The sequence below is a fragment of the Aulonocara stuartgranti genome, assembly GCF_965226115.1.
Source record: "Aulonocara stuartgranti genome assembly, chromosome: 22".
NCBI lineage: Eukaryota > Metazoa > Chordata > Actinopteri > Cichliformes > Cichlidae > Aulonocara > Aulonocara stuartgranti.
Window position 1 is genome coordinate 9974910 of NC_138957.1, and position 17458 is coordinate 9992367.

At 47.0% G+C, this 17458-nt stretch overlaps 1 protein-coding gene and 1 long non-coding RNA gene across 2 annotated transcripts; both read left to right on the forward strand.

The window, feature by feature from the left end:
* Positions 1–591: 591 nt before the first annotated feature.
* LOC309698730 lies at positions 592–16032 on the forward strand. Its single transcript, XR_014274164.1, has 3 exons — positions 592–745; positions 15377–15549; positions 15824–16032. It is a non-coding gene; the product is annotated as an uncharacterized lncRNA (long non-coding RNA).
* On the forward strand, positions 6497–11555 carry LOC309698145 (uncharacterized protein; the record flags this gene model as incomplete). Its single annotated transcript, XM_082520457.1, has 3 exons — positions 6497–8007; positions 11258–11359; positions 11544–11555. Exons 1-3 carry the CDS (start codon positions 7123–7125, stop codon positions 11553–11555), a joined length of 999 nt encoding a protein of 332 aa, XP_082376583.1. The 5' UTR covers positions 6497–7122.
* Positions 16033–17458: the final 1426 nt, after the last annotated feature.

Sequence of the window (17458 nt, forward strand, 5' to 3'; positions counted from 1 at the left end):
ATTTGGTTGCTGATGATTGTTCTTCAGATTACTATTTTGCTTTTTAAAATAAATTAACAGAAAAAGGCCAATTGATAAAGCAAGAAAAATTACTTAAAAGATATTAAACAAAAAAAAAACCATAAAGTGTAAATAGTGTAAATATTTAGTTGCTTTTCACTGACTCATTGCACAGTGATGAACCTGATGGATTGACGGCTGCAGATGTCATCTCAAATCTGGCTCTGAAGATCAACAAAACCTCCTGTAGCAGATTCAACATTAACCGAGCCAATGTCTGGGATGGTGCCTACCGAGGCGTCAGAAGGTCTTCATATAGTCCCAACTCTGGCATGATGGTGAAATTCTCTGATGACATGGGGCTGGCTGAAGAGGCAATAGACACAGGTGGGCCTACTTGAGAATTTCTCACCCTTTTGATGGAAGCCATAAGAACGAGAAGAATATTCGAAGGAAAAGACTATGCCAAATATCTCACACTTCATAGTAAAGGTATCTATTTTTTTCACATTTTTTTCCATGGTCAAAATTACTTTATTATAATGAATTGTCTTTATCTTTAGCTGCAGATGAAAATGAATATTTCTACGTTGGAAGAATGATTGCAGTTTCCATTGTCCATGGTGGTCCAGGGCCATGTTGTTTATCTCCAAACTTCTTTATGTACCTTGTTGGAAAAGACAAGACATTCGAGGCACCAATTGATGATATACCAGATGAAGAAATCAAGAAGGCTCTACTAGAGGTAAATTTGTGATGTTATGATTATGATAAACGCCAATAAATGCAAATTTTTAGTTTTAGTTATCCACTTAACATAATCTTGGTGTTGGGGGAAAACTCTGTAAAAAACCCAGGAGAAATAAAGACACAATGAGACAAAGTTACTTTCTTTATCAAACGTGTACACGGGTGAGCTGCTAAGAACAACTCACACCATGCACAGTGGCTTGGTAATTTTTATAGGCACAGAGCACAGAGACAGTGAGAACAGGATAACAAATAATAAACAGATAAAATAAAACAACTCCATATATGGTGCTAGTCTCGTCAGCAGAGAGCTGGGGAAGATAAAACAATCTAAAACAATATGTCCCAGAAACAAGATGTGTTTGCTGGGAAAGTCTAAAAAGATAATTCTAAACTAATCTAACCATAGGCAGAGGGCAGACAAAAGGCATCTTTGTACATTTAAAAGAAGGTAAAGAAACATAGAATCATTTTTCCTGTAACATTCCCTCCTGTTTTAACTTATTTTAAATGTATACAACAATTGTCTGTGAAGGTTATTTATTAAGTATCTTAAGCAATTTTTTAATTTTCAAAATGTCAGCATAGCAGAAATGGAAGTCATCTGGTCTAAAGAATAAAACAAAAGAAAATAATAAAAAGAAAAACATAGTAAGCGAAAATCATAGTAAATGAAATAACAAGTGGAATAAACAAGAAAAAATAATAAAAATAAAACTACAAAAAATAAAAGATAAAAACCTTATATTTTAAAACGAAAACTACAAAAAATAAAAGGATGAAAACTAAAATGAAAACTTTGTATTTAAAAATGATGAAAACCTAATATGTAAAATGAGAACTTCAAAAAATACAAGGATGAAAACCTTATATTTAAAATGATGCAAACCTTAAATTGAAAACTTTATATGAAAAATGATGAAAACTTCATATTTAAAATGAAAACTTCAAAAAATAAAAGGATGAAAACCTGCATAACCTACTAATGTTTTAATCAGTGCGTGATCACTTGACAAGTCATTTTTAATCACCACGTCATTCATTAGCAGTTATTACAAGTTCTCCTCTAACAGAATTGCAACGGGATGTTGTTCTTCTTGAGGCACGGCAACATAAGCAGTCATTGTAGTTGTTATCATCTTTGAAATCATTACTCTTAGGCATGGCAACACACACAACACTAATATGAGCAGTGCTATCATGATGAGACCTAGAAGGAAAAATGGCTTTGCTACAGCAGCCAGCCATGAACCGCTGAACAGCCAGTCCAGCCAGCCTTGTGCTGTAGCTGCTCCAGGTGTGTGGTCAGTGACATATTTTTGCAGAGCGGTCAAATTCTGCAAAGCTTCATAAATGTCTCCTCCAGTTTCGTATCCATCAGGGATAAAAGTGCAATATGTTTCCCCGATCAGCTTGCAAACTCCTCCTTGTGATGCTGTTAGCAGGTCTAGTGTCAGTCTGTTCTGCAGCACCATCGTTCTGATGGCCTGCTGTTCTCCTGCTAAGGCCGTTCCCAGGGCCTTAGTTAAGTTGATGTGTCGTAGCAGAGCATATCGGTTGATTTCCACATGATCCCGCACCTCGGCAACTCCAATGCCGGGGATCAAGCTCTGTAAGAATTTCACTCCTCCTCAGATGCGAAACTCTGGTTCCTTTACTGCTTGGTGCCGTCCGTGCACATCCTGTCTGGTAATGAGTCTTTGTTTGTAGTATCATTCGGTAGCTGTAGTTGGAGCGACAGTTGAGGCTCATCAGTGTCGCGTTACTGGCACAGGTTTCGTTGAGTGAACAGTCCATACACTTCCTCTCGTTCCTCGGTGGGCAGAAAGTGTATATGTTGTTGCATAGCAGTCAGTTTTATTATTCAAGTAAGCTGTAGTGTTCATAAACTGCCACCAGAAATTAGTGGCATAGCCATGGGGAAACTTGGTGTACTTTCCTTTGTCATACAGTGTCTGCCTTTTCTTCATATAGCGTGACTTATTGTCCCTCACGGAAGCAAAGATGAGGAGCCCGGCCATGGTCAGGGCCGCTGCAGTTGTTAAGAGCCACCACCTCATGATGACGAGACACACCCTCCTGTCGCGAGTAGACCCCCCGGCCAGGAAAGCTGACCCCTCCACCGGGCGAGATCACAACAAGTGGGCAAGCCTGCCGTCAGCTGTGTTTAGATGGCTTCACTTACTGGCTCTGATGGATGCAAGATGGTCGTTCCGCTATTTTGCAAGCTCCAGTTTTTCCTTTGGAGCACTTTGATCAGAACCCAGTCACCGGGCTGTGATCTGCAAGACACTTGATAGACATCATTACATTCTTCGTCATTTACAATCATCTCTTTATTTTCCTACAACTTAGACATACATTTTGCTACTGAAATTGTATCTGCCTTTTTCACTGGGTAGATTTCTGGCCACTTTGAGAATACATCTATAACCACTAGGGTGTATTTTTACCCTTGGCATTCATTTAGCTCAATAAAGTCCATATGGATTGTGTGGTCTCAGGTTTCCCTGAGCATTATATTTTTGACACGTCATGCACGTTCTGACAAATTGTTTTGCTGAGGTTTCAAAATTTACAGTGTAGAATTTACAGTGTAGAAATGAGAGTTGACAATACTGGTCAGTCCCCCCGTTGACAAATGCGTACAGCCATGAGTCACTAATGCCGCCATTTTGTGGAGGAATTTTGGCAACACTGGCTTGCCATAACACATCATTAAGTCGTTTGTCAGAACTGCACCGTGTTTTAGCCATTTTGCCTGCTCTGCTGTGCTTGCTGCTTTTGTTCATTTTTCAACACATCCAGTGGAATCTGATGTGTGTTTACTGCCATCAATGTGATGTTTGTCTTTTGTGCCGCCTATTTTGCTGCTCTGTCGGCAAAGTTGTTGCCTGTAGTAATGAAAGAGTCAGTAGGCGTTGTAAGAGGTTGGCATGCCGAACCGGTTTTCCAGTTGGTGTAATCATTCCTCTGTTATGCCAAATTTTTGCAAAATGATGCACAGCAGAGAAAACATACTGGCTGTCTGTATGTATGTTTATTAGTTTGTCTTTGTGTATTTAGCTTTCGCGTATCACAGCTATCAGCTCAGCGCTCTGTGCAGAATATGAAGAAGAAAGTGGTTTTGCTTCTATTATTTTACTATCTGTGGTTACTGCGTAACCTACACAATTTAGGCCTGTGCTGTAAGGTCAAATGCTGTTCTCCTAGCTTCCACACTTGCTGATCATAAGGTGGATCTGGGCCTGGGGTTTGTTTAAATCTCAGAATGTTGTGATACTCGGTCGGTTTCTGGAAAGTGGATGCGGCGGGTGTCATTTAGCATGCACTCAGGTGTAATACCAGAAAAGAATGGCATGACTGCTATCTTAAGTTATGCATTTAATAAAGCACCTGCGGCCACTTGCTGTATGTACTAGTTCTAAAGGGGCAGTTAATTGTTGTACAGTTGTGTGGCCTGAAGCTGACTTTACAACTAATTTGTCCTTTGAAAACTGTAAGTTTAAGTGGCTGCCTCAAAACTGTTTTGCATTATTTCTCTGTGGCCTACTCCTACAATCTCGTGTGAAGTGACTTTCCTCTCCATGGTTCTAGCAGGCGTTGTCTCTATGTTATCTGCTGTTTCTGCGTGGCTGTCTGCAGCCTTGGTGTTTGTGACTTTGCTCGCCTCTCTGTTCCTGATAGCCACCTGCGAATTAGTGTTTTAGTCTGTTGTCAACACGTCAGCCTTATTTTTAAGTTACAGAATGCTTCTTCTTTTTTTCTTGGTTTGGGAGAATAGATGCAACACTACATTTCCACTTAAGGCATTTTTAGATAATTTCTAGTTCTTCAAACAATTCATGGATCTCACACATTTCAAACTTTCAAGTTAGGGTTGTTTCCCATTTATACATATATATATATATATATATTTAACTTTGCATTGCTCACAGCTCATAGCTCACAGCTCTAAACCTAGGCATTTTTCAATCATATGCCTAATCACTATGTGTCACTGTGATTCTCAAGTATTGTCACAAGTTCGTTTAAATTCGTTTCCAAAACCAACAAAATAATCAAACAAAAACAAAAAACATAAACGTGTCAGGACACAAAAGAAAAAAGAAAAATGCTGCCACCCGAACAAGGCAGAAGTCTGCATATGTTGGCTTTTAATAGCATGCAGCTTGTAACATGGTAGACTAATGTGCTGTGTTAATTCAGCTCCATATTATTGTGTGAAGTTGCACTGGGTTGGGAGTGGTTTTGTGGTTGTCACATTTTTGGTGAGCCAATGGCTGGAATGGGGTTGGACTAATTAGAGGCAGGTGTACTTGATTGCACTGATACACTGGTCTACATATAGCCCACACTACAAACACTGCTGTGTTGTTTTGTCTCTCTGTGCAGTCCAGGGCCTATTATATGCCACAGCCTAAAGGCAGCAGAGTTCCAGAGGCTTGAGTGACCACTGACTATATGCTTGCAGGGTGGTGGGTCTCCAAGTACAACTTCTAACCCTGTTAAAGGCAACATGTGGAGTGCAACTTGGCCGTGTGGCATAGCTGGCTCTGGCCTTGGGACTGTGTATTTTTATACAATTCATAAGTGGGACACTGGACTGTTTTATCTTTTATCTCTTGATATATTTTTCGTCAATAAATTATCTTTTAGAATGTTATTGACTGTCATCTTTTTGCCCACGACTGAGACGGTTGGTCAGACCTAGAGTCTTTCTTTGGGTGTGTTACAGCAGCTTCTGCTCTAAAAGAAACAAAAAAGAAAAAGAAAAGAAAATGTGGAACATGCTCATCAGCTTAGCAGTGTCTACATATTTAATTCAGCTTCTCAATCCTGTAGTTGTAGCTGTTGTCTACAGGGTTTTGCTTATTGGTTGTTATTATAGGTGTGCTCTATATCTCAGCAATGTGTCATTCTAGGATGATAAGTTTCAAGCTGGTCAAGTGCCTCTATGCACTTCATTAGTTTAGTTATTCTCTGTATTGTCTTCATCTCACATGTCATTACACTGAGTTTCAGCAAACCTTAAGCTTGATGCAGACTACTGCTTAACAATTATCCACCTCACATCATAACCGACTAAGGTGCCTCTTCATATTAATATTATGTCATTGTTAATATTATCCTCTTTGTCTTATATAACAGCAATAGCATATTATAATATTTTATCAGTGTGTACCACTATACTACTACTGAGCCAATTTGATAGTTAGGATCATCTTATTCAGCAAACAGATAATTTAGAATTCATCCAATCTGCGGTCACATTTGTTCTCTCTGTTGCATGGCGGACCAGGCAGTTCTATTATATTATTTATATTTTATTTTGTATCCATCAAGGGCTTCAGATGACCTGCAGAATCATCCTTTTCCCAGGGTGGAGACAGTTACCTTTTCACACACTGTCCTTGGCTGAACAATGACACAGCCTTAATATACCTTATTTATTTTATTAAAATATTTTCGTGTGAATTATTTGCTTTATATTCATTTTATACATGCTGGGCATGGTCATCATGCCAACTGTGTTTCATTGTTAATATCACTTTACAGGTTGTTATCCTTGCTATTATTAATTTCAAATACTCTAAAGATAATTTCTACTGTAACTTTCCCTTTGTTCATCTTTATTTCGTACTTTTTATATTTATATCTACTCAGTGGTGTCACGGTCCTGGGTCTCCTGACCCAGCGTTTTTAGTTCTTTGTGATTTTCGTATTATTGTACTTGTGTGTGATTTATTCCATGGCTTCTAGTTTTGATCCCTTGCCCTTCATGTCTCCCTGTGTGCCCCTCTGTGTATCTGTGAGCCCTCGTCTCTCCTTATGTTTTATTCCATGCTTCCCCTGCCCATCATGTCTAAGTTCTCCCCGTGCTCTCTCTTCCCCCTGTGTGCCCTCTATGTATTTATGAGCCCTCGTCCCCTTTCGTGTTTATTCCGTGTCTCCCCTGCCTGTTACGTTGGTGTTCTACTCGTGCTCTCTCTCCTCCTGTCTGAACCTCTGTGCTCCTTGTTTCACCTCTCCCGTCAGTGTTCAGTTCACCCCGCCCTGTCTCGTTATGGTTATCAGTGTCACCTGTGTTCCCCGTGTGTTCCCACTCCCCTCGTTAACCCTCTGTGTATTTCTGTCTGCGTCTCCCTCTGTTCAGCGTGACGTCGTCCCTCATGCTGTGTGTGATTCCCCCGTGTTTCCTGGTGAGCCTTATGTTAGTTTTTCCCCAGTCTAGTTTTGTATCGCCTATCATCTTCTGTTACGCAATAAAGCTGCCTTTTGAGTTTATTCCCTCGTGCCTGTGAGTCCTGCATTTTGGGTCCTACTCCTGCCTGCCGCACAGCGTTCCATGACAGTACGACGTCACCAGTAATGGATCCAGCGGACTCACCGTGGAAGCGCAGCTCCCGTTTTGACGGGACTCGGCTAGTGCTTGGAGGGCCTCCGTGCTGCCGCTCCTCACTAGCTGCTTACCCTTCGGTCCACTCACCTGCTTCCTCTCCGCGGACGCCCAGGTCTCGCAGAAAACGCTCCAGCCGGTCCCGGGAGGATTACTACGAGCCTGCAAGCAATCAGCTCACGCCTGCACAAGCCTTTTACAAGATGTTAGGGATTATTATCGTGCCGCCTGACTCACCCAGCATTTCCACATCACAGCAGGAGCAGCCACAGCAGAGTCCTCCCTCGTCACATTCCGCCAGCGCCGCTCCCTCTTCAACAGGGAGGCAGCGAACACGCAGCCAGCACTCACAGCTCCAGCAGGAGCCTGGGATTCAGCTCAAACAACCGCCTAGGGTGAGTGACAGAGTCTCCCTTCATTCGCCTTTTTTGTCAAGGGATAGACAGACTGTTTCCCCCAAAGCTGCGAACGCCAGCTACATGAACACTACAGCTCGTGTTTCTCCGGTTCGGGAAAATAAGAGTTTTCGTTTTAAGAATGACTATTTTCCCATTGGTTCAGAAGACTGTGCGCCTGATGTTTTTTCAGATCCAGGAGTTAAGACTGTTCCGTCTGGATCTGTTTATTCTGGAGCTATGTTTATTCAGTCAGCTGCCCGTCCGCTTTCAGCTCAGTCCCCTGCTCAGCAGCCGTCTGTAGCTCAGTCTCCAGTGTCACCTGCTCAGCAGCCGTCTGTAGCTCAGTCTCCAGTGTCACCTGCTCAGCAGCCACCTGTAGCTCAGTGTCCTGTGTTTCCTGCTCAGAAGCCGCCTGTAGCCCAGACACCAACTCCACCACCATTTTCGCCTCAAGCTCAGGTAGCCGCCCGGCCCGAAGCTCAGGTAGCCGCCCGGCCCGAAGCTCAGGTAGCCGCCCGGCCCGAAGCTCTGTTAGCCGCCCGGCCCGAAGCTCTGTTAGCCGCCCGGCCCGAAGCTCTGTTAGCCGCCCGGCCCGAAGCTCAGTCGCCACCTCCACCACATTCAGCCTCGCTTCCCATAGCACTGTCACATCCACAGCCTGACTTACTACAAACCTTATTTCAATCCTTAGCCCAGTCAATAGCTCAGTTGGTAGAGGAATCATCGGCCTTATCGACAGCTCAGTTAGCTCCCTCGCAGCCCTTCATAGCTCAGTTAGCTCCCTCGCAGCCACCCTCAGTGCAGTCTCCAGTGCAGTCTCCAGTGCAGTCTCCCACTCAACCACCAGCACCACAACCATCACTACCTCTAGTTCATTCCCCTGTGAAGTCATTAACTCCACCACCTACTCCACTCTCACCACCACCGTTACTACAGACATCAGTTCAGTCCCCTGTGCAGTCATTTACTTCTCCACCGTTAGCAGCTCAGGTCCCCGTGTGTCCAGCAGCTCAGGTCCCCGTGTGTCCAGCAGCTCAGGTCCCCGTGTGTCCAGCAGCTCAGGTCCCCGTGTGTCCAGCAGCTCAGTCCCCGATAGCAATACGGTCTTCTGTTCGGCTTAACATTCAGCCAGGGGTCCCAAACCTCTCTGGCTCTACATTAGCTCCTGCTGGAAGCTCGGATGAGCTCATCCAGGACTCCGTGGCTCCCACGCCGCCATCTACCTCGTCCGCTGGGGGTTCCAGTGAGCCCGGCCAGCACCTCCTCGTCTCCGCTGGAGGGTCCGAGGGGCCCGTTCAGCCTCCTGTCTCCGCTGGAGGGTCCGAGGGGCCCGTTCAGCCTCCTGTCTCCGCTGGAGGGTCCGAGGGGCCCGTTCAGCCTCACGCCGCATCAGCTGGAGGGCCCGAGGAGCCTGTCCAGCCGCCATCTGCGACCTCGCCCGGCCCGGCCTCAGCCTCTGCAACCTCGCCTGGCCCGGCCTCCTCAGAGTCTTCGTCTGCTGCAGCCTCCTCAGAGTCTTCGTCTGCTGCAGCCTCAGCCTGTGCTTCGCCTGGTCCCGTCTCGACTGGTCCTGTGCCCACCGGGCCTCGGCCGGTACGCCTGACACTGGAGAGCCGCCGCCGCTGCCTTCCGCGCGGCCGGCCCCCTGAACTGCACCGTCATCGCCTGAGTGGCCGCCGTCGCCTTCCGCACGGCCGGCCCCCGGACCGCCTTCGCCTGGGTGGCCGCCGTCGCCTTCCGCACGGTCGGCCCCCGGACCAGCGCTGTCATCGTCGCCGCCGCCTCCCGCGCGGTCGGCCTCCTGAACTGCTCCGTCGTCTCCTTCGTCGCCGCCGTTGCCTTGCGCACGGCCGGCCTCCTGAACTGTTTCCGCGTCGCCGCCGTTGCCTTGCGCACGGCCGGCCTCCTGAACTGTTTCCGCGTCGCCGCCGTTGCCTTGCGCACGGCCGGCCTCCTGAACTGTTTCCGCGTCGCCGCCGTTGCCTTGCGCACGGCCGGCCTCCTGAACTGCTCTGTGTTTGAGTTATTTTCTTGGGCTCCGGTGTTTGCTGTGCTCTTTGTTTTCTGTTCCGAGCCCTCCGTCCTGGGCCCCCGCCGCCCGCCCTGGGTTGTTTTCTGTTTGGTTTTGTTTTTCTGTGTTTGGGCTGTCTGGAGCCAGCCCTTGAGGGGGGGGTACTGTCACGGTCCTGGGTCTCCTGACCCAGCGTTTTTAGTTCTTTGTGATTTTCGTATTATTGTACTTGTGTGTGATTTATTCCATGGCTTCTAGTTTTGATCCCTTGCCCTTCATGTCTCCCTGTGTGCCCCTCTGTGTATCTGTGAGCCCTCGTCTCTCCTTATGTTTTATTCCATGCTTCCCCTGCCCATCATGTCTAAGTTCTCCCCGTGCTCTCTCTTCCCCCTGTGTGCCCTCTATGTATTTATGAGCCCTCGTCCCCTTTCGTGTTTATTCCGTGTCTCCCCTGCCTGTTACGTTGGTGTTCTACTCGTGCTCTCTCTCCTCCTGTCTGAACCTCTGTGCTCCTTGTTTCACCTCTCCCGTCAGTGTTCAGTTCACCCCGCCCTGTCTCGTTATGGTTATCAGTGTCACCTGTGTTCCCCGTGTGTTCCCACTCCCCTCGTTAACCCTCTGTGTATTTCTGTCTGCGTCTCCCTCTGTTCAGCGTGACGTCGTCCCTCATGCTGTGTGTGATTCCCCCGTGTTTCCTGGTGAGCCTTATGTTAGTTTTTCCCCAGTCTAGTTTTGTATCGCCTATCATCTTCTGTTACGCAATAAAGCTGCCTTTTGAGTTTATTCCCTCGTGCCTGTGAGTCCTGCATTTTGGGTCCTACTCCTGCCTGCCGCACAGCGTTCCATGACAGTACGACGTCACCAGTAATGGATCCAGCGGACTCACCGTGGAAGCGCAGCTCCCGTTTTGACGGGACTCGGCTAGTGCTTGGAGGGCCTCCGTGCTGCCGCTCCTCACTAGCTGCTTACCCTTCGGTCCACTCACCTGCTTCCTCTCCGCGGACGCCCAGGTCTCGCAGAAAACGCTCCAGCCGGTCCCGGGAGGATTACTACGAGCCTGCAAGCAATCAGCTCACGCCTGCACAAGCCTTTTACAAGATGTTAGGGATTATTATCGTGCCGCCTGACTCACCCAGCATTTCCACATCACAGCAGGAGCAGCCACAGCAGAGTCCTCCCTCGTCACATTCCGCCAGCGCCGCTCCCTCTTCAACAGGGAGGCAGCGAACACGCAGCCAGCACTCACAGCTCCAGCAGGAGCCTGGGATTCAGCTCAAACAACCGCCTAGGGTGAGTGACAGAGTCTCCCTTCATTCGCCTTTTTTGTCAAGGGATAGACAGACTGTTTCCCCCAAAGCTGCGAACGCCAGCTACATGAACACTACAGCTCGTGTTTCTCCGGTTCGGGAAAATAAGAGTTTTCGTTTTAAGAATGACTATTTTCCCATTGGTTCAGAAGACTGTGCGCCTGATGTTTTTTCAGATCCAGGAGTTAAGACTGTTCCGTCTGGATCTGTTTATTCTGGAGCTATGTTTATTCAGTCAGCTGCCCGTCCGCTTTCAGCTCAGTCCCCTGCTCAGCAGCCGTCTGTAGCTCAGTCTCCAGTGTCACCTGCTCAGCAGCCGTCTGTAGCTCAGTCTCCAGTGTCACCTGCTCAGCAGCCACCTGTAGCTCAGTGTCCTGTGTTTCCTGCTCAGAAGCCGCCTGTAGCCCAGACACCAACTCCACCACCATTTTCGCCTCAAGCTCAGGTAGCCGCCCGGCCCGAAGCTCAGGTAGCCGCCCGGCCCGAAGCTCAGGTAGCCGCCCGGCCCGAAGCTCTGTTAGCCGCCCGGCCCGAAGCTCTGTTAGCCGCCCGGCCCGAAGCTCTGTTAGCCGCCCGGCCCGAAGCTCAGTCGCCACCTCCACCACATTCAGCCTCGCTTCCCATAGCACTGTCACATCCACAGCCTGACTTACTACAAACCTTATTTCAATCCTTAGCCCAGTCAATAGCTCAGTTGGTAGAGGAATCATCGGCCTTATCGACAGCTCAGTTAGCTCCCTCGCAGCCCTTCATAGCTCAGTTAGCTCCCTCGCAGCCACCCTCAGTGCAGTCTCCAGTGCAGTCTCCAGTGCAGTCTCCAGTGCAGTCTCCCACTCAACCACCAGCACCACAACCATCACTACCTCTAGTTCATTCCCCTGTGAAGTCATTAACTCCACCACCTACTCCACTCTCACCACCACCGTTACTACAGACATCAGTTCAGTCCCCTGTGCAGTCATTTACTTCTCCACCGTTAGCAGCTCAGGTCCCCGTGTGTCCAGCAGCTCAGGTCCCCGTGTGTCCAGCAGCTCAGGTCCCCGTGTGTCCAGCAGCTCAGGTCCCCGTGTGTCCAGCAGCTCAGTCCCCGATAGCAATACGGTCTTCTGTTCGGCTTAACATTCAGCCAGGGGTCCCAAACCTCTCTGGCTCTACATTAGCTCCTGCTGGAAGCTCGGATGAGCTCATCCAGGACTCCGTGGCTCCCACGCCGCCATCTACCTCGTCCGCTGGGGGTTCCAGTGAGCCCGGCCAGCACCTCCTCGTCTCCGCTGGAGGGTCCGAGGGGCCCGTTCAGCCTCCTGTCTCCGCTGGAGGGTCCGAGGGGCCCGTTCAGCCTCCTGTCTCCGCTGGAGGGTCCGAGGGGCCCGTTCAGCCTCACGCCGCATCAGCTGGAGGGCCCGAGGAGCCTGTCCAGCCGCCATCTGCGACCTCGCCCGGCCCGGCCTCAGCCTCTGCAACCTCGCCTGGCCCGGCCTCCTCAGAGTCTTCGTCTGCTGCAGCCTCAGCCTGTGCTTCGCCTGGTCCCGTCTCGACTGGTCCTGTGCCCACCGGGCCTCGGCCGGTACGCCTGACACTGGAGAGCCGCCGCCGCTGCCTTCCGCGCGGCCGGCCCCCTGAACTGCACCGTCATCGCCTGAGTGGCCGCCGTCGCCTTCCGCACGGCCGGCCCCCGGACCGCCTTCGCCTGGGTGGCCGCCGTCGCCTTCCGCACGGTCGGCCCCCGGACCAGCGCTGTCATCGTCGCCGCCGCCTCCCGCGCGGTCGGCCTCCTGAACTGCTCCGTCGTCTCCTTCGTCGCCGCCGTTGCCTTGCGCACGGCCGGCCTCCTGAACTGTTTCCGCGTCGCCGCCGTTGCCTTGCGCACGGCCGGCCTCCTGAACTGTTTCCGCGTCGCCGCCGTTGCCTTGCGCACGGCCGGCCTCCTGAACTGTTTCCGCGTCGCCGCCGTTGCCTTGCGCACGGCCGGCCTCCTGAACTGCTCTGTGTTTGAGTTATTTTCTTGGGCTCCGGTGTTTGCTGTGCTCTTTGTTTTCTGTTCCGAGCCCTCCGTCCTGGGCCCCCGCCGCCCGCCCTGGGTTGTTTTCTGTTTGGTTTTGTTTTTCTGTGTTTGGGCTGTCTGGAGCCAGCCCTTGAGGGGGGGGTACTGTCACGGTCCTGGGTCTCCTGACCCAGCGTTTTTAGTTCTTTGTGATTTTCGTATTATTGTACTTGTGTGTGATTTATTCCATGGCTTCTAGTTTTGATCCCTTGCCCTTCATGTCTCCCTGTGTGCCCCTCTGTGTATCTGTGAGCCCTCGTCTCTCCTTATGTTTTATTCCATGCTTCCCCTGCCCATCATGTCTAAGTTCTCCCCGTGCTCTCTCTTCCCCCTGTGTGCCCTCTATGTATTTATGAGCCCTCGTCCCCTTTCGTGTTTATTCCGTGTCTCCCCTGCCTGTTACGTTGGTGTTCTACTCGTGCTCTCTCTCCTCCTGTCTGAACCTCTGTGCTCCTTGTTTCACCTCTCCCGTCAGTGTTCAGTTCACCCCGCCCTGTCTCGTTATGGTTATCAGTGTCACCTGTGTTCCCCGTGTGTTCCCACTCCCCTCGTTAACCCTCTGTGTATTTCTGTCTGCGTCTCCCTCTGTTCAGCGTGACGTCGTCCCTCATGCTGTGTGTGATTCCCCCGTGTTTCCTGGTGAGCCTTATGTTAGTTTTTCCCCAGTCTAGTTTTGTATCGCCTATCATCTTCTGTTACGCAATAAAGCTGCCTTTTGAGTTTATTCCCTCGTGCCTGTGAGTCCTGCATTTTGGGTCCTACTCCTGCCTGCCGCACAGCGTTCCATGACAAGTGGGGTCTGTTTTCAACCCTTTTAAACTACTACAAAACTACTGTGATCTCTAGTTTTCACTTAATAAGGGATTATTATGTTCTTCCTGATATGGGTGTTGCTGCAGATGCGGCTGCAGGAGTGAGTGATGGTTTACTAAAAGGATTGTGGGAACTGCACAGTGTCTCGTCTTCTGGTTTTACTAAACTGGCAGTTGGATTCTGTTCTTCTGACTGTTTATATTTTGTTTTCTTAAATCTCTCTCTGTTTTTGTCCGGCGTCTGGACTTTTCTTTTCTCACCACTGCTCGTCAGCAGGAATGAGTTTTAATTTCACTTGCTTGATTACCCATCTTATTTATGTATTTACTTATTTTTGTTTATTAAGTAATATATATACACGATACAGCTGCTATCACCTTCGCTGGTATTAGAGACGAGAGTGGTTGCTCACACGCCCTTCTACTTTCGGACTATTTCCAAAAGCGGTGTGAACTTTACGAGACGGAACTCGACCGTTCTCTCAACTCACCAGCACGTCAGTGAATAGCAGTAAAAGAAAAACACAGTAGGAGCAGCTCAGTCTCTTATTGGACCGTGAAAATTCAGCTTGCTCCGTTAATTAAAACAATACACACACACACATTCACATTCACACCTATTCGCGCGATCGGAACCCTTATCATAAGGGGAGCTGCCAGTCTTTCTGTAGACGAGCTACTTATTCCCTAGACCCTGTCTAGACCCAGCTGGGGGAGCTACCCAGAGCTCCAAACCTAACCCACAGAAGTGGGGAGCTTCCAGTCGACGAGCTCCAAGCTACCAGCCGACGAGCTACTTTAAACCCACAGAGGTGGGGAGCTTCCAGTCGCGACGAGCTACTTTCGCTATTTTAAATTCCCTGAATTTAAAATACGCTTTTACGCAAGATTGTGTCAGTGTGTCTGTATCTACCTGGTCAGTGTCGCCGGGTCTGGTCCACCTCGATCGGGCCCCACCACCGTGGGTCGCTTTCTAAGACGTTGGCCAAGACCCGAATTTAACGCTCTTGGTCTTTTTCCACACACCTGGTGTGTGGGCTGTCGACAGGCGAACAACGTGGACTGGTCACGGAGATGGGACACGATGGAGATGATCCGGCTGTCGAAGGACCAAGAAATGTTGGGGGAAAACTCTGTAAAAAACCCAGGAGAAATAAAGACACAATGAGACAAAGTTACTTTCTTTATCAAACGTGTACACGGGTGAGCTGCTAAGAACAACTCACACCATGCACAGTGGCTTGGTAATTTTTATAGGCACAGAGCACAGAGACAGTGAGAACAGGATAACAAATAATAAACAGATAAAATAAAACAACTCCATATATGGTGCTAGTCTCGTCAGCAGAGAGCTGGGGAAGATAAAACAATCTAAAACAATATGTCCCAGAAACAAGATGTGTTTGCTGGGAAAGTCTAAAAAGATAATTCTAAACGAATCTAACCATAGGCAGAGGGCAGACAAAAGGCATCTTTGTACATTTAAAAGAAGGTAAAGAAACATAGAATCATTTTTCCTGTAACACTTGGTAACTAACTGATGCCTGAAATGATTACGGATTGTGTAATCCAAGACTGTGTTACATCGCACATTAATAGACAGCATGCGAAGGATGTCACTTGTGTATGTGTGTGTAATATATATTTTTCTCTTTAGATAAAGAATGCAACATCTCTAAGTGAGCTCCGAGTAATCTCAGAAAAACACTCAAGCATGCTCCAGACAGCAGGATGCTGTCGATTCATGAGGACACTGGAGGATAAGAAGAAGGTAGTAGCGGATTACATTCAGTGGTACTTCATCTACCGAAACCATCTTTCCATCCAAAGGTATAGAATTCAGACTATTATGTGCCCATTTTACAAAATCTTTTCAGAAGAATAAATGGTTACTTTTTTTATTCCTGTGAAATTTAAAGGACGGAAAAAACATATTCTAAATGCAAGACCTTTTTCAGGAGGACTTTTTTTTTGTAGCAGGATGAGTGTCTTAGCTAGATAAGAATGTTGGTTACTTTCTTAACACAGTAGTTTCCGATGTGAAGTTTTGCTTTCTTGCACAAATAACATTAAACATTTTATTAAAAATTAGACTGTTTTCTAGTTTCAGAAAGGGTCTAGCAACACTGGATTTTCTAAACGCCCTGGAACAGCACCCTTCACTCTTCTTCTCATTCATGTGCTACACTGAGACCAGGCTGACAGCTGATCTTCTTGAGAACATCTTCCATGTGCAATTTGGTCCACCTGGCAGCTCTAGGCGTCAAGAGGAGACAAGAGTACTAAGCTACTGGCAAGACTATCTGCTTTCTGTAGAAGGAATTAAATTTGGTTGAAAATGTTGAAATGAGTACATTTATGTCAGCAAAGTGTAATGGCCCCCTTTTCCTGTTTATTATCATTAGAAATAACTTTTATTCTCTTTACATTTTCAGAGAGAAATGGAAGTCTGTCTCTTGAAGACATCCTTATGTTTGCAACTGGACTGAGAGAAATTCCTCCTGCAGCAATTCAACCAAAGCCACAACTTCTTTTCCAGACCACTTCACGCTTCCCTGTAGCAGATGTCTGTGCAAATACTATCAAAATCCCAGTGTTAAACAGTTATGAGGACTTCCAAGAAGCCATGGATTATGGCATCCAGAACTCTCCTGGGTTTGGGCTTCCCTAAGGTCCAAGTCCTTTTGCTTTTAAGCCACATTTATGGTTTTAGCAAACATTTGAAGTTTGTGATTTTAAAATCTGAAAATTTTGTTTCTAATAATTTCTGTAAATCACATAAAGTTTAATGCATCGCAGAAAGTTCAATCAGGTTTTTGAATTTCAAAAGCATAGTATCATAGTGGGACAGTTGAACAAGTTAGACATATTTCACTGTGTTAACAAATTGCCAATGTAACAAAATAAAACATTTCTGAAGTATTCTAATGTACTGAGACATGCTAGTATAATAACACAGGGAAAAAAATCTGATAAATTCAGTTAAAAGGCTTTATTTAATCAAACACTTCTGTGTTTGATTACATTTTTTTGTAAGATATGCAAGTTGTTCTTGGAGTTAGAAAAAGAAAAACCCACATAAATACAGGTCTCGCTGAATGCTTTTGTAAACCTTTGTTTGTAAAACAGATCTCCAAATTAATCAACGTGTTTGTTACAACACCTAACTAAAAGGAACAAGTTATTTTGTACAGTATGGTCTTTTGATTTCTTCAGGTAGAAAGCGTACACACTGAAAAGTTGACGGTAGTGAAACTATTTATATAAAAACTATGGTACTATTTTTTCAATACTCATTAAAGTTGGTTTGTGACAATTAGTGTCAGTGGTAATTGTACTCACATCTAGCAGATGATTTTACATTGACTTCTAAAGTCCAGTCATATTTTTGAGTGTTATATAATTTTCAACTGCAGTAGTCCAGTTGACTGGTCGAGGGAGCTCACTGTCTTTCCAAGTTTGTGAAATGAACCTGGAGATTGTCGTCCCCACATAGACTGTACTGAGCAGGTAGAATGTCATCAAACTGGTGCAGGATTTCTTGAGGCACTTGGAATCCACACTCTCTTCCACCATACCTTAGGTCAGTCAGAAAAATGAACAAATTCAGTCACTTCTCCAGGTACTATCTTTCAAGGTTACAGCAAAAGCGCAAAGTCAATCTTATAATTAAAAGTCAGTTCTGGAAATTGTGATTTTAAAGAATCTTAATTATGCCTATATCTACATTTGTCATTTT